The 23,545-nt window shown below is 42.0% G+C and overlaps 2 protein-coding genes across 7 annotated transcripts in view; one reads left to right on the top strand and one right to left on the bottom strand.

Annotated features, from left to right (window-relative positions):
• LOC127004992 (serine/threonine-protein kinase 3-like) overlaps positions 1-13,955 on the top strand; it is a 62,777-nt gene extending 48,822 nt beyond the window's left edge. For 3 of the 6 annotated variants that reach the window (XM_050873414.1, XM_050873415.1, XM_050873412.1), the window contains 3 exons: positions 1,090-1,113; positions 2,751-2,879; positions 4,982-13,955. In XM_050873414.1, coding sequence (XP_050729371.1) covers positions 1,090-1,113; positions 2,751-2,879; positions 4,982-5,140 — 312 coding nt within the window. In that variant the 3' untranslated portion in view covers positions 5,141-13,955. The remainder of the gene's footprint in view (positions 1-1,089; positions 1,114-2,750; positions 2,880-4,981) is intronic. The other 3 variants (XR_007758191.1, XR_007758190.1, XM_050873413.1) reach the window with 3 other exon arrangements.
• Positions 13,956-15,851: 1,896 nt separating this feature from the next.
• On the bottom strand, positions 15,852-21,990 carry LOC127004993 (BET1 homolog). The gene is made up of 5 exons (XM_050873416.1): positions 21,845-21,990; positions 20,425-20,621; positions 20,132-20,250; positions 19,393-19,449; positions 15,852-17,131 (listed from the first exon to the last, which is right to left on the bottom strand). The coding sequence occupies exons 2-5, from the start codon at positions 20,441-20,443 to the stop codon at positions 16,976-16,978; spliced, it is 351 nt and encodes a 116-aa protein (XP_050729373.1). The 5' UTR covers positions 20,444-20,621; positions 21,845-21,990; the 3' UTR covers positions 15,852-16,975.
• Positions 21,991-23,545: the final 1,555 nt, after the last annotated feature.

Below are 23,545 nucleotides of genomic sequence, written 5' to 3'. Positions count from 1 at the left end.
ACATAGGGATATCCATCTCACTCTAATGTATTTCTGAAGGCATTTTATTTCTCTTTCAACAAACTACAGTGACTCTTGAATCAGTACATCAGGATACCCATCTCACTCTAATGTATTTCTGAAGGCATTTTATTTCTCTTTCAACAAACTACAGTGACTCTTGAATCAGTACATCAGGATATCCATCTCACTCTAATGTATTTCTGAAGGCATTTTATTTCTCTTTCAACAAACTACAGTGACTCTTGAATCAGTACATCAGGATATCCATCTCACTCTAATGTATTTCTGAAGGCATTTTATTTTTCTTTCAACAAACTACAGTGACTCTTGAATCAGTACATAGGGATATCCATCTCACTCTAATGTATTTCTGAAGGCATTTTATTTTCCTTTCAACAAACTACAGTGACTCTTGAATCAGTACATAGGGATATCCATCTCACTCTAATGCATTTCTGAAGGCATTTTATTTTTCTTTCAACAAACTACAGTGCCTCTTGAATCAGTACATAGGGATACCCATCTCACTCTAATGCATTTCTGAAGGCATTTTATTTTTCTTTCAACAAACTACAGTGACTCTTGAATCAGTACATAGGGATACCCATCTCACTCTAATGTATTTCTGAAGGCATTTTATTTCTCTTTCAACAAACTACAGTGACTCTTGAATCAGTACATAGGGATACCCATCTCACTCTAATGTATTTCTGAAGGCATTTTATTTCTCTTTCAACAAACTACAGTGACTCTTGAATCAGTACTTAAGGATATCCATCTCACTCTAATGTATTTCTGAAGGCATTTTATTTTCCTTTCAACAAACTACACTGCCTCGTAAACTAACCAATAATCTACTTAACTATGTGGACTATATAATCATCTTCCATTACTAATTGATTATAAAACCTCAAGGGGAAAAAAAATTATATATATGACATGTCTCTATGGTCTCACTTCTGGTTGTAGGAAAAGATCAGAGGGAACGCTAGTGCTAATATAAGTGTTTGTAATGTTTGGTAATATTAAGCGCCCACACCTGCCCCAAGTAACACCTCTCCCTGCCCCACAACCCGCCCGGTGCAGCAAGCGGGTGTGGAGGAAAAAAATGTGAGTAGAAGGCGGCTCGTTGGTGGATGTTGAGGGTGCTGGCGGATGATTGAGGGATGTTTAATTACTGGTTTCTTGATTCTGTTAGTGTTGATAGTAATTGAGTTTTGTTCTTTCTTAATTTGGTTAGTCTTGCCAGCTATTATGGGTGTCTTTATTCCTTCCTTGTTATGTTAGTCTTGGCAGTAGTTACTTTCTTTTGTCTCATCAGCCTTTTTTTTTTTTTTCCCAGCTATTGTGAGTCTTTAATTCTCTCTTTATTCTTTTATATTTTCCATTTATTGTGGGTGTATTGTCTTTTAATGTTGCTGTGGGTCATGATTATTTGATAGTTTATTTTTAATTTGTCTTTATTGTGATATTTCTGCCAGTTATTGTGGGGGTATTGTCCTTTGTTTTGTATCATAGTATTGCTGTGGGTCTTGATTATTTGACAGTTTATTTTTAATTTGTCTTTATTGTGATATTTCTGCCAGCTATTGTGGGGGTATTGTCCTTTGTTTTGTATTATGATATTGCTGTGGGTCTTGATTATTTGACAATTTATTTTTAATTTGTCTTTATTGTGATATTTCTGCTAGCCATTGTGAGGGTATTGTCCTTTGTTTTGTATTATGATATTGCTGTGGGTCTTGATAGCTTGCTAGTAAGGTAAAGTAGTTTAAGTTTGTAGAAAAATATGCACCTTTTATCTGTTCATTGGTTAATATTTACACCATATTAATTTGTTTGCTGGTTTGAATAGTTTCTTTTGTTTTCATCCATGTACTAGTGTTTGGTTTTAATTCTTGTTGAGGGTGATGACGGTCATAATCAGGATCGAGGTACTTTGTTGTTTTGTCCATCATCTGATTAACTTTGTGGGCCTCTTTGTGTCCTGGCTATTGATTTTGTGATCAGCCGGCAGGTAGTACATTGATTGCTGGATTTTTATTGCTTTACTGTAACCTGTTTATTAGGTGAAGTGACTTGTGGGTAAAGATTTAGTTGAAATCAGTTACCGCCATTTGTTTGAAACATTATCAGTTAAAAAATTAAAGGAGTTAATAAAAAAACAGGAAGTACTATCACAAAAAAGGGACCAAAATAGAAGGCCCTAAGAATTGTAGGCAGTGATATGAAGTATGACTTAGAGAGGAAGACACAGAGGTTGGCGTTATAAGACACTTTCGCTTCTCACATCAGCTATTTCCAAAGGCCAAAGTGGAGACCAGTCAGGTTCTAATGGGTGTTCTTTTAGGTTCATGGTACAGAAGAAGGCTCAAACTACCACCAGGGTCATAAAACTACCCCTAGAAATACCCCAAACTCCTACGAAAGCCTTGTCAAATGAGTGTTTCTTAAGGTTCACGGTACAGAAGAAGGCTCAAACTACCACCAGGGTCATAAAACTACCCCTAGAAATACCCCAAACTCCTACGAAAGCCTTGTCAAAAATGTGTTCTTGGGCGGCGAAATGTCTTGTAATACGACCGAGACAGTTTACCTCACTTCTTGATGGTGTTTTTTATTGCACGTTAAAGACAGTTAATGTTATAGTAAGACAGGACGATTATCATTTCAAGCCATTTGCAACCCATTATTTAACCCCGCTGTGTGTTCCGGTGTTGCTGAGGTGTTGTGTGTATTTGTTGCAGAATGATCTTCAGAGGCAGCTGGTGCAGATGAACAACCCAGCGCACCACCGCCCACCCCCAGCACGAGGCGTCGCAGCCGAGAACCAGCCAAAGTTCCAGCGATCCTTCATTGACGGAGACTTTGATTTCGTGAGTGGCCTATATGTGTTACCGACTGTGTGTGTTGCGGAAATGTGTGAGTGACTGTGTGTGTTTGGTGTGTTTGGGAAATGTAAGTGACTGTGTTGAGGTGATGTGTGTGTGACTGTATGTGTCTTGGAAATGTGTGATTGACTGTGTGTGTTGGGAAAATGTAAGTGACTGTTGTGATGATGTGTGTCTGACTGTATGTGTCTTGGAAATGTGTGATTGACTGTGTGTTTGGGAAATGTAAGTGACTGTTGTGGTGATGTGTGTCTGGCTGTATGTGTCTTGGAAATGTGTGATTGACTGTGTGTGTTTGGGAAATGTAAGTGACTGTGTTGTGGTGATGTGTGTCTGACTGTATGTGTCTTGGAAATGTGTGAGTGACTGTGTGTTGCAGAAATGTAAGTGACTGTGTTGTGATGATGTGTGTCTGACTGTATGTGTCTTGGAAATGTGTGAATGACTGTGTGTTACAGAAATGTAAGTGACTGTGTTGTGGTGATGTGTGTCTGACTGTATGTGTCTTGGAAATGTGTAATTGACTGTGTGTGTTGGGAAAATGTAAGTGACTGTTGTGATGATGTGTGTCTGACTGTATGTGTCTTGGAAATGTGTGAGTGACTGTGTGTTGCAGAAATGTAAGTGACTGTGTTGTGGTGATGTGTGTCTGACTGTATGTGTCCTGGAAATGTGTGAGTGACTGTGTGTTGCAGAAATGTAAGTGACTGTGTTGTGGTGATGTGTTTCTGACTGTATGTGTCCTGAAAATGTGTGAGTGACTGTGTTGCAGAAATGTAAGTGACTGTCTTGTGATGATGTGTGTCTGACTGTATGTGTCCTGAAAATGTGTGAGTGACTGTGTTGCAGAAATGTAAGTGACTGTCTTGTGATGATGTGTGTCTGACTGTATGTGTCTTGGAAATGTGTGAGTGACTGTGTGTTGCAGAAATGTAAGTGACTGTCTTGTGATGATGTGTGTCTGACTGTATGTGTCCTGAAAATGTGTGAGTGACTGTGTTGCAGAAATGTAAGTGACTGTCTTGTGATGATGTGTGTCTGACTGTATGTGTCTTGGAAATGTGTGAGTGACTGTGTTGCAGAAATGTAAGTGACTGTGTTGTGGTGATGTGTGTCTGACTGTATGTGTCTTGGAAATGTGTGAGTGACTGTGTTGCAGAAATGTAAGTGACTGTGTTGTGATGATGTGTGTCTGACTGTATGTGTCTTGGAAATGTGTGAGTGACTGTGTTGCAGAAATGTAAGTGACTGTGTTGTGGTGATGTGTGTCTGACTGTATGTGTCTTGGAAATGTGTGAATGACTGTGTTGCAGAAATGTAAGTGACTGTGTTGTGGTGATGTGTGTCTGACTGTATGTGTCTTGGAAATGTGTGAGTGACTGTGTTGCAGAAATGTAAGTGACTGTGTTGTGGTGATGTATTTCTGACTGTATGTGTCTTGGAAATGTGTGAATGACTGTGTTGCAGAAATGTAAGTGACTGTGTTGTGGTAATGTGTTTCTGACTGTATGTGTCTTGGAAATGTGTGAATGACTGTGTTGCAGAAATGTAAGTGACTGTGTTGTGGTGATGTATTTCTGACTGTATGTGTCTTGGAAATGTGTGAATGACTGTGTTGCAGAAATGTAAGTGACTGTGTTGTGGTGATGTGTGTCTGACTGTATGTGTCTTGGAAATGTGTGAATGACTGTGTTGCAGAAATGTAAGTGACTGTGTTGTGGTGATGTATTTCTGACTGTATGTGTCTTGGAAATGTGTGAGTGACTGTGTTGCAGAAATGTAAGTGACTGTGTTGTGGTGATGTGTTTCTGACTGTATGTGTCTTGGAAATGTGTGAGTGACTGTGTTGCAGAAATGTAAGTGACTGTGTTGTGGTGATGTGTTTCTGACTGTATGTGTCTTGGAAATGTGTGAGTGACTGTGTGTTGCAGAAATGTAAGTGACTGTGTTCCAGAAATTTAAGTTACTGGGTGTTGTGGAAATGCATAACTGAGTGGTTGGGAAATGTGTCAGTGACTGTGTGTCTTGGGAATCTGTGTCAGTCGTCACCTCAACACTGTCCTCCCTAACCTTCTCCTCCCCAACAGTTGAAGCACCTGACCTACGAGGAGCTTCACCAGCGCATGGCCACGCTGGACCAGGAGATGGAGCGGGAAATTGATGAGCTGCGGCAGCGCTACCAGGCCAAGCGTCAGCCCATCCTGGATGCCATGGACCAGAAGAGAAAGAGACAACAGAATTTCTAGCACATTAGCGGTGTACATAGGTGTTATGCAGTGGTGTGTGCGGCGGCGGCGGTGGCGGTGAGTGTTCATTAGGGCACGATGGAGCCGCCATGCTCACACAGCACCGACGGCCCGCCTGTGCTGTGTTGTGGTGAGCTGCTGCTGCCGCTGTAAGTGTTCTGCTGTGTAGACGAAGAGGAGGGGAGGCTGGGGCTCAGCGACACAAGGAGGTGTTGAGGTGGGACAAGCAGTGCACCGCAAGCTGTACATGACCGTGGCACATCAGCCAGTGGTCAGCGGCAGAGTGTGTGACAGACCCAGCAGAACCTCCATCCTCAAGGAACTCACCTGAAGCTCAAATACTGCCCGAGGGAAGACCCAGCCAGCCAGTCAGTCAGTCAGTCAGTCCTGTGAGGGAGGCTGGTGCATTAGGAGGTAGGCCAGCAGTGAGGCAGGAGACAGACAGGAGCCTTACCCTTAGCTCGGCACTCAACACCAACCCCCCACAGAGGGACTCCAGTATTACCAGTCTGACGAGGGTACCAGTCTGACGAGGGCCTTACACCAGGACAGACAGTGTGCCGAGGCTCGCAGAGAAGTCTTCATCCTGCTGTCCCTGATGTGGCACTCTTTGGGAGGCCTCAGTGTGCTACCATCAGTATTTTATTCACTTCTCAGAGGCTTAACTCTTGCTGGCACTAGTTGGTCCTCTAGACAACTCTTGGACAACTGCCTGCCTAGTTCTCAGCACAGGAAGGCCACATTGTACTCTTAAGACAATGAAAATCTGAACATACAAATTATTCTGAAACACTTAACATTTACCTTAAACCGAATTGATGTAACCTGGGAAATTAGGACTTATTTGGCCGTGGCTCATCAAATCACACTCTGAAATGTTGACAGTTCCTCTTCAAAGTTCCTTGAAGTCTGTGGCCTGAGGAGACTTACAGATAACACACATGGAAGCTAAACTTTCATTGGCTCTCATGTGTGTAAGTTGCCAAGCACACCAAACCTTCCCAGCCGCTGGTGTTGATGGGTAAAACAGCACACTACACAGCTTGAGGGAAAGATGCTAAAGGTTACTCGAGCTTGTTTAAGTGCATCAGTGTCAGTCAAGAATGAGGTGAGGATTAGGAAGAAGATAGATCATCCTCACGTCACATGTCTGGCAGTGAGGTGCGTTTCTTGCTCTGGGTGTGAGGGTGAGGAGGTGAGGTGGTGTTGCCGCGTGAGGACTGATCAGGCGCATGTTACCTCTAGTCAGACAAATAATAACAGATCTTCCCAGCCCAGGTAGCGAGCTTGAGGGGGAGTGTGTGTGTGTGTGTGTAGGAAGGGCTGAAGTCAGGGTCAATCAGTCAGTCAGGCGGTCATGGTGGCAAAGCTTCCGACCGCTGGAGCCTCAGAGCGTCAAGGCCTCACAGTATTGGGCGTCGCAAAACCTTCCTCAAGTCGGTCTAAGTGCCTCAGTCAGGGCTCGAAACTTTCTTGCGTTACATTTAGTCGAAGGGAGACATCCTTTTGACGTGTGGTGTGTGTCTCAGTGAAGGTAGGTGATGATGACCTAAACCCATATTCTTAAATGTATCCGCACTTCAATACGCCTGTTTGATAAGCCTCTCGTGGAAGTTTCTGGGATTGTTCATGGACTCTTTTGGGATCCTGTGAGGTGGTGTTGCCGTGGTGTGTGACGTGCGAGGCTTTTACATTACCTCTGCGCCCTAAAACTGGAAAGTCACCCATGAAAACCCAGTTATTCCTCCCAGCGGCCTTGGTCAGCAGTCGTTAAGGGAGCTTGATACGTTTAAGAATGTGGACGTTAATGCCAAACTACGGAGTCAGTCAGTCAGTCAGTGTGGTCAGCCTTGGTAGGTCATATCGTGCCAGTCTGTCAGTCTTTTTTTCTCCATGAGGCTAACAGTAGTGGGGTGATGTGTGAAGGTTCTTTTTCCAGTTGCCATAAACAAATCCTAGACTAATATCAATAATTAGCGCTGAAGTAAGGGAGAGGGACAGCGAACCTCAGATTATTTTTGTACCCAGAACACAACAAAATTCATCCTCACAGTAGACATTCACTTATTTTTCATCACACACGTGGCGGCGACGGTAACATTACGATATCACTTGTTAAAACTGTGTCAGAAATCAGGGATCTAGCGACTAAAACTTCAGAATTACATATCTCATAACGGCTTCTTAGTGGATCAACCAATGCTTCCAGAGTTACTTTATGCGTAGGCGGTAAACAGTCTTGAGTTGTCTTTATAGGAGCGGAGCGGAGAGTGAGAGAGAGCGAGAGTGTGAGAGTCGGGGGTTGAGGGTAAAAAGGGTATTTGTTGACCACATTAAAAACACCATGGGGGCATTTTTTTCTTCGTTCAGTCCAGGTGGAATGCTGTCTTCACTCAAGGCTTTCGTTAAGGGTGCGATGATGGAATATTCATGGATAAACAGGCTATATGTTGACCACTTTGAGAACAGCGTGTGGTGATTTTTCTTCATTCATTCAGTCTGTTGTCTTCACTCAAGGCTTTCGTTAAGGATGTGATAATGGCAAAACAGAGGGTAAACAGACTATATGTTGACCACTTTGAGAACAGGTTGGGGTGATTTTTCTTCATTCATTCAGTCTGTTGTCTTCACTCAAGGCTTTCGTTAAGAATGTGATAATGGCAAAACAGAGGGTAAACAGACTATATGTTGACCACTTTGAGAACAGCGTGTGGTGAGTTTTCTTCTTTCATTCAGTCTTTTGTCTTCACTCAAGGCTTTCGTTAAGGAGTGCAGTGACGGGAAAATTCACAGACAAACAGGCTATTTGCTGACCACTCTTAAGAACAGCGTGGAGGCATTTTTTTTCATTCAGTCTGTTGTCTTCAGGCTTTTGTTAAGGAGTGCGATGACGGGAAAATTGCTTCTTCCTTGTGTTGCTTGCGCGCCGGCATTTCTTAACCCCACACCAGTCATCCTTCAGTATTATGGTGAGAGGCGGACGAAGAATAGAACATGCACAAAGAAATGGCTTGACCTGCATGTGTTAACCATTGCAAAAATAAAGTGTCCAGGAGGAGTCTGCAAAACATGATTCTTACACCAACAAAAAAAATATCAAGAAAAATTGTAAAATGTGTGACTTATTTCGAATCAATGAAAATACAAAGTCCAGGAAAGTTGATTGTGATTTTTTTTATATTCTGGTGAAAGGGAAAAAATTATCAAGAGGAATATCAGTGTTTTTATGCACCACCAAGCTGGAAATATGACACCGCTGCAGTAGAAGCCCCAGTGTTGTGCTGCGTCGCCCTGCTGGTGTGTGCCGCGTTGTGTGTGGGCAGGACGCGTGGTGGGTGCCATAACGTGCTGTGTGTTCCCCTGCGACACCTAACCCAGCGTTCATCGAGGGTACGCCAGGAGGGGATTCTTCTACAGCACAAGTCCTAAAGAAATAGTGAATAATATAACTCCTGTGTCATTGTTTTAGCTACAGTGATAATAGTGATAAGCTTATGAGGTGGAAGAAGAACGAGAAGAGGAAGGAAAGCATGTAATTTCAGCAGAGAATCTCAAGTAACGTGTCACTTTTTGTTACGTCTGGAGTTGCAGCACGAGCGATCGCCTCAGTTTTCCTGCTTTCGTGTGATATTCTTACACTTCATTAGAGAGCGGAGGTCAGCGCCGCCGTGCCATCTCCCTCGCTAAACCTGGAATGCCATGTTAACTCTCGTACGGTTAGTTTCGTCTGGTTAAGTTAGTCCTGGAGCAAGTTTTCCACACCGGATAATCAAAGAGAATGGGTCTGGTCTACACTCAGGCTAGTTTGTTTGTATGTACGTGCCAAGACTTCTTCTGTTGTTCCCACCCTTCCTCTGAGCGTATGTGTGCATGTGTGAATGTGTGTGTGTGTGGGTGTGCATTCGTGTGCGCTCCTGCGACTAACTGGACATGTGTAGCAAAGTGTAAACATGTAAACAGCAGGATCGTTAGTTTTCTGCCTTGTTTACTCAGCGAGGGAACGTAAAGCAGAACTAATCGCTGAAGACAAGACTGAGTAGGGAACCGTAAGCGATACCTTCAGCCTAAATCACTACTGAACAAAAATATTTACCTGTAAGATATAGGCCGTGTAGCATCTTTGTATATGTGTATAGATCTTTATACTACTGTGATGCATGTGTCCCCTCCCCCCCCACTCCCTCCCTCCCTCCCTGTGACCATGTAGTAACACCATCGACCGTATCATCCACAACTCACAGACCGCCACTAATCATCACCACCATCAGCTGTTCGTCCCGCCCCGCCAAGGTGGAGGAGGCGGCGGCTGGTGGATCAAACTCTCGGTGTGGACGCGTTAGAAGGTTAAGCCAAAGATGGGAGTGTGTGTTGGCTGTGTAGACGAAGAGGTGAAGGAAAAGCAAGACCCAGTTTGTTGGTGTTGATGATGAAGGACAGCCGAGGCGATGCAGTGCCCAGAAGTGTTTTTGAATGGTCTTCTCTTCTTCCATGTGTTTTATATATGTTTCTTTATATCATCATTATTATTATTATTATTATTATTATTATTTGTAATTGTATGAAAATGATATGAAGCTTTTTAATGTGCTAGGATCATAGATAGGAGTATTGACTAATTTAGTGTTTGTAAGTACTCTTATTTATTTATGTAGGATAAGTGGTTTGTGTTCAACACCTTCCATCGCCAAAAGTATGATAGGTATCACATGTTCTGCGTTGCGTTCGTTGCGTCTGCTGTGCATTTCCCGGCACGGAGAGTCAGTCAGTCAGTCATGTTGTAATTGCTACTATTCAACTAGTCTCTTTAGCCAGGCTCCCACCCTCTTCCTCATTCCAAAATCAATAATCTTACCATCAACATAAATTCTATCCTCTTTTTATATGGATTGATATGAAATTATTTCATGGTTTTAACTTTTTTGATCAAAAACAACAAATATAATCTTGGACAATCAGTGGTGACTCCATGAAGGGGGCCGGACCAAGGAGACTAGTAGGCTGTGGTAATTGTTGTCACGCCAATCAGTCCGTCGAGGGGAAGCTTCTGTAAAGATATCAGCACTGGTGACCACGTTGCCACATCCACACCCAGCACAGTGCGGGGCCTCTGTGCCACGTTCCTCCCTCCCAGAGTGACAGAGTGCCTCCCTTTCTCCCTCACGTGCCGCCACACCTGATCAATAAACTTATTTGCTCACTCGGACATCCTTCTTGATGTCTCGGCTGGCGGGGTGCACTAACGTCAGGTGCATCAAGGGGCGTGTTGGTTGCCCCACCTGAGTCAGTGCCTAAACGAGGTGGGTGTGGGGGCAGGTGAAGGAGGCGGGGCAAGGCTCGGCTCACATGCCTAACACTAACATTTTTACAAGCAATTAACTTTTTGAAGAGTCCCACAAAGCTTCCTACAGTGTAACACATTGTGAGCATTTCTAAAAGCCTGTAATGTAACCTTTTTGAGGGTTTGTAATTGTAACCTTTTCAGGGGTTCCACGAGCTGTATTGCATTTAGACATTTTTATGTAACCCAGAAAACAGAATCTACCATTTTTACCAATAGTATGAATCTAGGCTTTGCAGTTTACAAGTTCACCAACGTTCCTCAGTACCTTTAACCTGGCTGAGCCTCAAGCTGTTGTGCAGAGACACTTTCCTTTGCCTTGAGTGAGGGTGTTGCAGGAGTGACGTCAGCACAAGACACACTCCAGAGTCTTGAGTGTGTGTTTCAGGATGGACACCAGCACTCGGCTGTGTTGCAGTGTTATGTGGTGGTTGTTGTTGCCAGTCACACACGAGGGAAAGGTCCACATTAACATATAAATATTCAAACCAAACAACAAAATTTCTTATAGACCTGAGAGATGGAGCAACATTCTAGGGAGTTCTGGGATATATTACCTTAAAAAAATACTAAAAAATAACCAAGATAGAGGTTATATAGAGTAACTTTAGTCTGTATAGAAAGCAAAGTTAACAGTAACAGAAGTAACACATGTATTAGTCAAAGATTCTGAGAGGACTTACTTACAATGAAAAAAATCAAGCCTGCACATCTAGGAATTCAAGCATGAAGACTAACCCAAACATAGAGAGCGTCACACAACTACTAATCATCCTGGTGTCGTTGGGGTTGAAGCCAAACAAGCTTAAAATGAAAAAGCAATATTGAGTAAACATACATATAAAGAAATTCAAGTCTTAAGAGTAACCCCAACAGAGGACGTCACATAACTATCAATCATCCTACTGTAGGGTTGAAAGTAAAGAGTTATCCTCTCCGTCGCTACGAACGCTCCCTTAGGGCCTACAGGGTGTCACATAGCTGCTGTGCGATGTGTAATTCGATGACCTGATCAAAACTTAGGGATCTGATTTCCTTTCGTAGTTACTCACAGTTGTATCATATGGGTTGGTATTATGAGACACTATCGCCTCTCACATCAACTCTTTCTAAAGGTCAAAGAGGGGATCAATTGAGTGTTTCTTTAGGTTCATGGTACAGGAGAAGGGTCAGATCACCAACAGGGTCATAAAACTACTACTGGGAATGCCCAAAACTCCTATGAAAGCCTTGTCAAATATGTGAACTTGGGCGAAAGAATGTTTAGTAATACGACTCATCTCAATCTCAATCTCAAGGCAGAGCTAACCAAACCAAACCCACCCCATGTGTAACACTCAGTACCTAACTTTTGGCATCGTTATACAAATGTTAAAGATAGAGAGAAATATATATTCCCACTACTAGTTTCCAGGTGTGAGTTTAGTGTTTTAAAATGTCAGTTTCTTGGTCGTTAAAAGGTCATTAGCACGACCCAGTGGCTAGGTTTGTGTGTGTGTGTGTGTGTGGTGCCCATGTCCCCCCTTCCCATCCCCTCCCCGCACCACACCGTCACCTGGTATCGCCCTCCCCTCAAGCAATACACACTGTCAACACTGCTGTAATACCTCCCCATGTTTGTACATAGCCACCGCTGTAACCTGACTGGGGTGATCAACCTGTAACATAATAGCTCTGTATATTCTGTAAAACGTTTGTACCATGAACATGCTGTATAGGCCTCTTTACTACTACTACTGTTATTATATTGACCCTTTTCTTCTACCATTACTACTAATTCTACTATATAAGCCTTTCTCTACCACCTCTGTTACTACTATGACTACTACTACTACTACTACACGCCCGCCCAGTGTACAGCCCCTCATGCTTGGTAATTCATTTGAACTCTTCTTCCGCTTAGCGAGTGTGTGTGCGCGTGTTTGTATGTGTGCGTGTGAATTGCGGTGCCTTGTGGTGACGACGAGAGCGGTTGATGAAGGCAAGGATGGTGTAGTGTGGCCAAATTACGACTACTGCTACTGAACCGTGTGACCCCCCACCCCCCACGACCCCGGCGGGACTCATAACAGCCTCCCGTGTACTAGTGGTTGTTAAGTCATGTCAAGGTCTTCTCAGTTTGGTGGGAGATCACTGGGGGAGTGTGACGCCCCTTGGGGAGTGCGTCTTGTGTTCAGTGAGAGTTGTTCAATGCCAAAGTGTGTGTACCCAGCTCACCCCGAACTTAAGGTTAATTACGCAAATCCAAACCTGTGTGAACTTTTTTTTAGCTTTTCCACGTCATATTACTTATTCAAGTCATTAATTATGTGAGTTCAGACTTATGTGAACCTTTTATTAGCTTTTTCACAGTGTATCACATCCGAGAATTGACTTTTTATTAGCTTATCCATATTGTATCACATCCGAGAATCATTAATTATGTGAAACGGGACCTCTGTGAACCTTTTTTTAGCTTGTTCAGCATTGTATCACATCCAAGAATTGACCTTTTATTAGCTTATCCACATTGTATCACATCCAACAATCATTAATTACATGAATCTAGACCTCTGTGAACTTTAGCTTATTCAGCATTGTATGACATCCGAGAATCGTTATGTGAGTCTAGACCTATGTCACCCTTTTTTTAGCTTATCCAATATTATATCACTTATCCGAGTCATTAATTACGCAAGTCTGGATGTTTGTGAACCTTTTTTTAACTTATTCGTGTTTTATCAATCACCAGAGTCAAAGTTTCTCGGGAGCCTAAATTTCTCCCATATTGAAATTTTCGTCGGATGATTTGTTTGTTCTCTCAGGTGATGTCGAGACCACAAGCCATTTTCTTTGTTGCATTTACGAAAAGAACGAACAGATCCGTGGGGGGAACCGACAAACAAAACAGGAATGTGGCGAGACTGGAGTACAAATTGTGTATATATGACTAAATCATCGTAGACGTGTAAGTTTTTTTGTGCTGCCTAATGTACCGTAGGAGTAATAGTCAAGAGTAGCGATGGTAGTAGTGATTATTGTAGCGGGAATGAACACCAAACAACATTAATCCTTCTTAATTGCATACCAGCGACCATACTTTGCAATACTACCTCTCTTTTGGCCACTGTTTACTCTTATCTTTTTTAGGAGCAGCGTTTAGCGGACCTTTTTTTCTACACTTCTTTTGATGCCCTTGAGCTGCTTCCTTTCCTGTAAAAAAAAAGAAAATACACCTCTTTTGGCCACTCTTTACTTTTATCTTTTTTAGGAGCAGCGTTTAGCGGACCTTTTTTTCTACACTTTTTGTTATGCCCTGGAGCTGCTTCCTTTCCTGTAAAAAAAAAAAAGAAAAAAAAAAAGACCTCCACCTGAAATTGACCTCCCTTTTGGCCACTGTTTACTCTTATCTTTTTAGGAGCAGCGTTTAGCGGGCTTTTTTCTACACTTTTTTATGCCCTTGAGCTGCTTCCTTCCCTGTAAAAAAAAAAAAAATAACTTACCATACTTAATTCCATACTTCAGCCTGATCTTAACATGTTCTAGCTTCCACAACACCTACTTAACATGACTGTCTACTTAACATAATACACTTAAGACTTACCTACTACCACTATTACTACTGCTACTTCTACTGCTACTCTACTACTACAATGATTGCTACTACTACTAATGCCTTTCATAGTAAGAGGTGTCAGCTTTGAGAGGGTGGGAGAGAGCTGGGCAGAGGAAAAGAGAAATCAGTAACAAAACAAACAACAAAATTCAACCCTTAACAGTAAAGCCAACCAGTGCCGATGATACCAAAATACATAAACCAAACCAAACCTTGTGTACGTGTGTGTGTCGATGTGACCGTTTTATTGGGCGGCGTGAGAGTTAGATAAGAGGAAGAGGAAGACTCGCTTAGCACAGACTTGCACAGAAACCCTAGGGACGGATTCTTATGTGTGTTTGTAGGTTGGTCAGTCAATGGTCTCGTGTCAATGGTAGCGTGTCGGTAATGGAGGAGAGCGTACGAGCTGGTGTGTAGACTGATTTCCGTGTGTGTCGATGAATGAGGTAGGCGACAAGTGCTGTATTTAACCTATAGTGTATTTTTGACTTACCAATTACCAGTCTAAGTCTTGCATTTCAAAACAGTCTCATTTTTCCTACAAACCGAAACCCTTCAAACATCAGTCTCACAAAAGGACTTATTTGACGTTTCATCATCAATCTCTCTCAGGGCAAGAACTGATTTATGATTATTCCTTTGACAACCCAAAACCGATTGATTACCGATTGTTATTATAATAAAATAGATATATATATACATAACAAATATATATAAAAATAATGTCAAAATCTACTAATTTTTGTAACAAGTGTTGACATTACCCCGAGGTGATGTGTGTTGCCTCCCCGAGTCACCTATGCAATAATGAACCGACGGGTGGGGCGGCGAGCCTGTCACCCGCACCCCCAGGGCCGCCCCTTCCACCTCACCCACACCATCCACCCCCCACAAATAATAGGCTTAACAAAGTAATACTCCACCTTTATGTACACTCCCACAACTAAAACTATCAGTGCTAAACTAATTTTGATCATTCTTTCATGGCATATTCTAGTTTCTTTTTGGGATAATTCATTTATGGACATTTACTTAGCCCTTGATCTGCCTCCTTTACTATTTAAAAAGAATATCTGTAGTTTTATCATGGGAGTTACTCCGTTATCAGTCACTGTATAAATCTAGAACCACTCAAATTCAGCACCTCCTCCCATTCCCCCCAAACCCCTTCATCTCGTAAATACCACATGGTTGTTATGGAAGGTTACACACAACAGTTAACAAGTCATCCGTCATCCTGTCATAAGAAACCCTTGAGGTGAGGGGTGAGGGGCGGCAAGGCTTGGGGGTGTGGGTGACCTCCTGCCCCCGCCCGTGACTCAGTACTCTTATTACTGCCCCAGGTCCCTTCCTCACGCCCTAACCCTCCCGTGTGTTGGGCGCCGCAACGCCCAAGAGTCTTTTGTAGATCATGTAAAATAAATAACAATACATAATGCTGCCTCTTCATTTGTCCTCCAGTATGATACTTGTTGGCTCATCACTTACATCACTTTCACTGTTGGCTCATCACTTGCATCACTTTCACTGTTGGCTCATCACTTGCATCACTTTCACTGTTGATGTTAATCTTGAAAATTGATCCTCAGGTATGATACTTTGTTGGCTCATCATTTACTTACATAACTTTCACAGTTAATGTTATTCTTGAAAATTTCTCCTCAGGTATGATATTTTGTTAGCTTATCACTTACTTACATGACTTTCACAGATAATGTCATTCCTGAAAATTGCTGTACTGAAAGAGAAATTGATTTGTGTTGGAATTAATAATCATGTTAATACGATTTATTTATTTATAAAAAATAATCTTGTATAAATGTTGCTAAAATTCGACTGAACAGACTCCACGCTGCCTTCCTAAGATTCAGACTGTCACGAGGTGTTGGCAAGACATGAATGTTACTGTTATATTAAAACTTGACTCTTAGCTACATGAGTTAAACAAATTAGGAAACACATTACAATGATAGGGAAACAGGATGCTGTGAATGACTAACTCTGCACAGGTACACAATGACAACAATCATGTCCCCATCCCCTTGACACCCACAACTTATCACACGACTGGCCCGTGAATACACCGAGTGACAGGAGGTGCATTCAACTACCAGTATTTTTTTCCTAACCAGAAATGTACCTCAGCACCCTCAAGCATCCTGCCCTGCACACACACTTAAAACACACAATCATGAGCCTTAACATTCAATAACACATTTCTTTGATGTATAATAATAAAGAAGCCACACTAAAATCTGAGCTAAAATCATTCTGTACAATACAGTTCATTGACAGCACACAATGCACATTGAAATTAGATTGCAAATGATACTTGTAGGACCTTAAATATGTTACTGTCATTGAATACAAGACGTGGGTATAGGTAATGGGAAAAGAAAACATAGCTATATCAGTAAAAAGCAGTTCCTGTCAAGAAGGAGAGGGATGGAGGCCACAAGAGATTAAAATACCATTGAAATTCTCTCGCAAATAAATCTCAAAGGTGACAAAAACAAGTGAGCCATTATACTCCCTCTGAAATCTATCCAGGATGCACCCTTGCTAGACTATTGTGAACTCTAGAAACAAGGAAGGAGAGAAGGAACATAAATACAAGTTGCAGTAATAAAATTAGCACAAAGAAGTCCCCAACCAACCCCTTACACTTGAAGGCAATCTAGACATGGAGAACAATAATAACATAATAGAATAGCAGGACCTAACCATTGGTCTTTAAGGGAGTACATGAAGCGTATAAATATTTGTTTGGGTATAAATTATTGGCACAATGACCTTCCAACACCCAACACTGCCATACAGCCTTCAAACTTGCAAGATGAATGGGAGGAGAGATTTTCAGGAGCTACACAAATAGGTAGTACACAAAAACCCGCCCCTTCCATCACCTAAACTTGAGGGCGACCCAGAGGAGGAAGAAGACGATGAAGCAGAAGGCGAAGAGGATGGGGAGGTGGCAGTGTTGGGAGCCCTTGCTAATGATGCCCAGACGCTTCATGCTCCGCTCCAGAAAGTTACCGGACTTGAAGAACTCGTCATCCTGCACCACAGAGGAGAGTTAGGGTAAGAGTGTGCAAGTGTATGGAAGAATAGAGACACGAGTTAGGGTAATAGGGTGTAAGTGTATGGAAGAATAGAGACATGAGTTGGGGTAATAGTGTGCAAATGTATGGAAGAGTAGACATGAGTTAGGATAATAGTATGGAAGAGTAGACATGAGTTAGGGTAATAGTGTGTAAGAGTATGGAAGAATAGACACATGAGTTAGGGTAATAGTGTGTAAGAGTATGGAAGAATAGACATGAGTTAGGGTAATAGTGTGTAAGTGTATGGAAGAGCAGACATGAGTTAGGGTAATAGTGTGTAAGTGTATGGAAGAGCAGACATGAGTTAGGGTAAGAGTGTGTAAGTGTATGGAAGAGCAGACATGAGTTAGGGTAAGAGTGTGTAAGTGTGTGGAAGAGCAGACATGAGTTAGGGTAATAGTGTGTAAGTGTATGGAAGAGCAGACATGAGTTAGGGTAAGAGTGTGTAAGTGTGTGGAAGAGCAGACATGAGTTAGGGTAAGAGTGTGTAAGTGTATGGAAGAGCAGACATGAGTTAGGGTAAGAATGTGTAAGTGTGTGGAAGAGCAGACATGAGTTAGGGTAAGAGTGTGTAAGTGTATGGAAGAGCAGACATGAGTTAGGGTAAGAGTGTGTAAGTGTGTGGAAGAGCAGACATGAGTTAGAGTAAGAGTGTAAGTGTGTGGAAGATCAGACATGAGTTAGGGTAAGAGTGTGTAAGTGTGTGGAAGAGCAGACATGAGTTAGAGTAAGAGTGTGTAAGTGTATGGAAGAGCAGACATGAGTTAGGGTAAGAATGTGTAAGTGTATGGAAGAGCAGACATGAGTTAGGGTAAGAATGTGTAAGTGTATGGAAGAATAGACATGAGTTAGGGTAAGAGTGTGTAAGTGTATGGAAGAATAGAGACATGAGTTACAGTAAGAATGTGTAAGTGTATGGAAGAGCAGACAAGAGTTAGGGTAATAGTGTGTAAGTGTATGGAAGAATAGAGACATGAGTTAGGGTAATAGTGTGTAAGTGTATGGAAGAGCAGACATGAATTAGGGTAATAGTGTGTAAGTGTATGGAAGAATAGAGACATGAGTTAGGGTAATAGTGTGTAAGTGTATGGAAGAGCAGACATGAATTAGGGTAATAGTGTGTAAGTGTATGGAAGAGTAGACATGAGTTAGGGTAATAGTGTGTAAGTGTATGGAAGAGCAGACATGAATTAGGGTAATGAATGTAAGTGTATGGAAGAGCAGACATGAATTAGGGTAATAGTGTGTAAGTGTATGGAAGAGTAGACATGAGTTAGGGTAATAGTGTGTAAGTGTATGGAAGAGCAGACATGAGTTAGGGTAATAGTGTGTAAGTGTATGGAAGAGCAGACATGAATTAGGGTAATAGTGTGTAAGTGTATGGAAGAGCAGACATGAGTTAGGGTAATAGTGTGTAAGTGTATGGAAGAGCAGACATGAATTAGGGTAATAGTGTGTAAGTGTATGGAAGAATAGAGACATGAGTTAGGGTAAGAATGTGTAAGTGTATGGAAGAGCAGACATGAGTTAGGGTAAGAATGTGTAAGTGTATGGAAGAATAGAGACATGAGTTAGGGTAAGAATGTGTAAGTGTATGGAAGAGCAGACATGAGTTAGGGTAAGAATGTGTAAGTGTATGGAAGAGCAGACATGAGTTAGGGTAAGAATGTGTAAGTGTGTGGAAGAGCAGACATGAGTTAGGGTAAGAATGTGTAAGTGTGTGGAAGAGCAGACATGAGTTAGGGTAAGAATGTGTAAGTGTATGGAAGAGCAGACATGAGTTACGGTAAGAATGTGTAAGTGTATGGAAGAGCAGACATGAGTTAGGGTAAGAATGTGTAAGTGTATGGAAGAGCAGACATGAGTTAGGGTAAGAATGTGTAAGTGTATGGAAGAGCAGACATGAGTTACGGTAAGAATGTGTAAGTGTATGGAAGAATAGAGACATGAGTTAGGGTAAGAATGTGTAAGTGTATGGAAGAGCAGACATGAGTTAGGGTAAGAATGTGTAAGTGTATGGAAGAATAGAGACATGAGTTAGGGTAAGAGTGTGCAAGTGTATGGAAGAGCAGACATGAGTTACGGTAAGAATGTGTAAGTGTATGGAAGAGCAGACATGAGTTAGGGTAATAGTGAACATAGGTGGCAGAACACAGACTAATACAACATCAACAACAACAACAACAACAACAACAACAACAAATACAACACTCACCATTTCCCCCAGCATGGTGTTCTGCCGACGCACTTCATTCCCGATCTCAATGCTCACCTGGAGAACGAAAAAAATAAAAATAAGAATAATCACAGACAACTCCAGGAAAGTCCTTATCCATCCTCACAACCTTGCAAGTCCATTATTACTATGACTACCAAAGAAAAGAGTAATCATGGAAAGAAGAATGACAAGAGTTTTCCCCTCCCTCTTTTCCCCTTAAACCCTTGACTGCGGATTTCCTACTAGGAGACATCACCAAGCTACAGGAATGGAGCAAAAATTGGTTGCTACAATTCAATGAAGAAAAATGTAAAGTCATGCATCTTGGGAGGGGATATCCAGCATACCAATACCACATGGGAAACACTTCACTATCCACCACAGAAGCAGAGAAAGACCAGGGAGTGTATGTTACCAGGCGACCAGTGAAAGCCAAATCTGTGCCAATTGCAGCGGATGGGTCAAGAGACATCACAATACCTACAAAATTTTTCCTCCTAGTTTGAACTGTGCAACTTAAAAAGAAATCAACAGTCACAATATTTTTTTAAAGCTACACTCTATGATAAATAAATACAACAGAATTAAGGAGAAAGCACTGGCATAACATACAATAAGAAGTAGTCACAACATTTCTTCCTGATTTAAACTGAATGACTGATAAATCCAATAGAAATCACAAAGAAGGTACTGGCAGAGCATTCCCCCCTTAACAGCATGATGACCCGACACCCACCGTCTTGAGTTCCTTGACCTTACTCTTGAGCTCTGAGGTGAGGTGCTCGTTCTCCTCGGCCAGGTACTGTGTGTCGGTGTTCTGTTTGTACGGCCCTGCGCCAGGGACTCCGTGGGCTGCTGTAGGGGTGAAGGAGAAAGGTTAGTATTATAATGACACGTCTTTCATTAGATTTAAGATATTGATGTTTACTATTTTGCATTCATATTAGATTCAAGTAAGTGATTTTTACTGTTTTGCATTTATACACCACTAACTGAGTGGGCTGCTGGTAAAAAATATATCAGTCATACCATTCTGTGCACGCCTCATTGTTGTTGTTGGCGCTGTGAGTGAAGAGCTGCGGGCTGTGTGGTGTGTGGCAGGGAGGAGGGGTATTCTTTAGGCTATGATGTCCTGTAGGCTGTGAAGTGTGAAGGATGCAGGGTGTGTGGTGCCAGTGATGCAGCAGGCCGTGGGGCAAGGATAAGGGTGCTAGGAACTGAATAACCTGCAATGCAATGATGAATAGTTGAGATTAGGATAACTATAACTTATAGAATAACCTAATATTAGAACCAAAACACCACTGACCAATGGGTTAAGGAAACAAGACAAAATCCACTTTTCTATCATTATTCAAAAGTCCAAGTTTAAGTAATTCATATATTTGCCATGAATGAAATCTAAATGACTCACAACTGCACCTCTTCCATTACGGGCCTGTAACTTTGGCAGATTTTTTTTTTTTTTTTTTTTTTTTTTGGGGGGGGGGGGGGTAGAGGGCAACATAAGTTCATGAGTTGGGGGGGGAAAGGTGACAAGCAATGCAAGCATGCGCATTGCACAGCGTGGGGAATTTTTTTTAATGTAAGCACTTTTAAGGGCATTTTGAGGCATTTTAAGGGCCATTTGGGGCTATTGCCCCCCCATTCCCCCAGAAATTACAGCCCTACATTAAATTTTATATGATGCTTCTTATTATGGCTATTACAGGGCTAAAATATGAGACAGAGCCTTCAACTCTATTTTACAAACATACAAAAAAAAAAAAAAATCCTGTCACAGGAATTACAATATTAATATAATGACAATGCACATCAGACTCACTGAGCATCTGTAAAGTACACTCACTTCCCCTTCAAAATTGAGAAAAAGATACCTGGCATGCTTCTGTTGCACCACACCACGTCACAGGAAAACCAACCGTCTACCTCCACATGGCAGTGCTTCCTCATGACAGCCACGACGTTTTTTCCTCTCCCAACACCTCACCTTCTGGACCCCTCACACAGCCACAGGGAAGCTTATTTATGTACTCCCACCATGTAAAAATCTTCTCGTCATTAATAAGCTTACCTCTAGGCCCAGGAATACGCTGAGAAGGATAATGGAGTCACGGGAGCCTTAAATATGACTGACACCTGACATTTCTCCTCTTTCCTTCTTCCTCCACTTCACCTTCTGGAACCCTCCCACAGCAACACGGAAGCTTATTTACTTACTACCACCACATAAAAACCTTCTATAAGTATTGATCTTTTTACTTTTATGCCCAGAAGACACTGAGAAGGATAATGGAGTCACGGGAGCCTTAAATATGACTGACACCTGACATTTCTCCTCCTTCCTTCTTCCTCCACCTCACCTTCTGGAACCCTCCCACAGCCACACGGAAGCTTATCTACTTACTACCACCACATAAAAACCTTCTATACGTATTAATCTTGTTACCTTTGGACCCGGAAAGACGCTCAGAAGGATAATGGAGTCACAGGAGCCTTAATTATGACAACTTTTCTCAACTTTCCTCCACCTTGCTACCCTTACGTCACCTTAGCCGGAGGGGATACGGCGCCATGAATATTTTTCCCTCTAATATTACTTTGCCTTATCTAATGTTTTCTTTTTCCTGCCTTATATCGTATTAAATGAAGCTACTTATTTGTTTAGTGATGTGGGAATGATGTAGGTTGTTAAAGAATGAAAATAGAAATGCAAGCGACTACTGTTTTTGTTTTTTGTTCTGATTTTATTAATTGGTGTTTATGAAAAGATTTTCGAGAGAGAGAGAGAGAGAGAGAGAGAGAGAGAGAGAGAGAGAGAGAGAGAGAGAGAGAGAGAGAGAGAGAGAGAGAGAGAGAGAGAGAGAGAGAGAGAGATTTACATAGATTTACATAGAAAATCAGACCACACAGACCCCATGGTCCAGACTTGGTGGTCTGTCCTTAAACCTAAGTGATTTTACATTAATCAGAAGACTCCAAAACGTTGCATTTCTACTCTAGTTGATATTAAGTTGAAGGAAGTGACGGTCGAGCTTATTTTTGAAGGAGTCAATCGTGTTACACTGGACCATTGATGGTGGGAGCTTATTCCATTCTCGCACTACAACGTTGGTGAAGAAAAATTTGGTGCAGTCTGAATTTACTTGTCTACATCTGAGTTTTACGCCATTGTTCCTCGTGCGCAGACTGTCATCGATCATAAACAATGTTGATCTGTCTACATTCGTGAAACCATTAAGTATTTTAAAACATTCGATCAATTTTCCTCGGAGGCGACGTTTCAAGAGAGAACATGTTAAGGGTAGAAAGCCTTTTTACGTAGGATTTGTTGCGCAAGGAAGGGATCATTTTCGTTGCCCGACGCTGAACACCTTCTAATTTAGCAATATCCTTTGCATGGTGGGGGACCAAAACTGTACCGCATATTCCAAGTGGGGTCTGACTAAACTGTTGTAGAGCGGGAGTATTACATCTTTATTCTTGAATACAAAGTTTCTTTTAATGAAGCCCAACATTCTGTTCGCTTTATTTGCTGCATCGATGCATTGCTGTGAGAATTTGAGGTTTGACGCGATTTTGACCCCCAAGTCTTTGACGCATTGAACGCTTTTGAGTTTAACGCCGCGCATTTCGTATTCGAACTTCTTATTCCTCGTTCCAACTTGAAGGACCTGGCACTTGTCTACGTTAAAGGGCATCTCCCATCTATCCGACCAAGCTGAAATTTTGTGCAAATCCTCTTGGAGGCTTTGCCTGTCTTCGTCAGTGAGAACCGAGTTACCAATCTTTGTGTCGTCTGCAAATTTACTAATGCGGTTATTGAGTCCAACATCCACGTCGTTGATGTAAATAATGAAGAGCACTGGGGCAAGGACCGAGCCCTGAGGGACGCCACTAGTGACAGGCGCCCACTCTGAGTTAAATCCGTCAATCACTACTCTTTGTTGTCTGTTGCTCAACCAATTCGCGATCCATTGGTTTACTTGACCGTCAATACCTATTTGCTTTAATTTGTAAAGTAATTTATGATGCGGGACTTTATCAAACGCTTTCTGGAAATCAAGATAGACTACGTCCAGTGATTTGGTTACGTCATAAACAGTGAAGAGGTCTTTATAAAAGGTTAATAGGTTTGATAGGCAGTATC

The sequence above is a fragment of the Eriocheir sinensis genome, chromosome 29 (assembly GCF_024679095.1).
Source record: "Eriocheir sinensis breed Jianghai 21 chromosome 29, ASM2467909v1, whole genome shotgun sequence".
Lineage (NCBI taxonomy): Eukaryota > Metazoa > Arthropoda > Malacostraca > Decapoda > Varunidae > Eriocheir > Eriocheir sinensis.
The sequence above is the reverse complement of the archived record's forward strand: the minus strand, read 5'-3'. Positions and strand labels throughout refer to the sequence as shown.

Bases quoted from the DNA above. Each gene is read 5' to 3' on its own strand.
- LOC127004993 (XM_050873416.1), bottom strand. The intron at 19,450-20,131 runs GTGGGTGTCGGG...TTCGTTCTCCAG, and splicing joins AGGTCAAGGAACTCAAGACG to GTGAGCATTGAGATCGGGAA. The intron at 17,132-19,392 runs GTGAGTGTTGTA...TCTGTGGTGCAG, and splicing joins ACACCATGCTGGGGGAAATG to GATGACGAGTTCTTCAAGTC.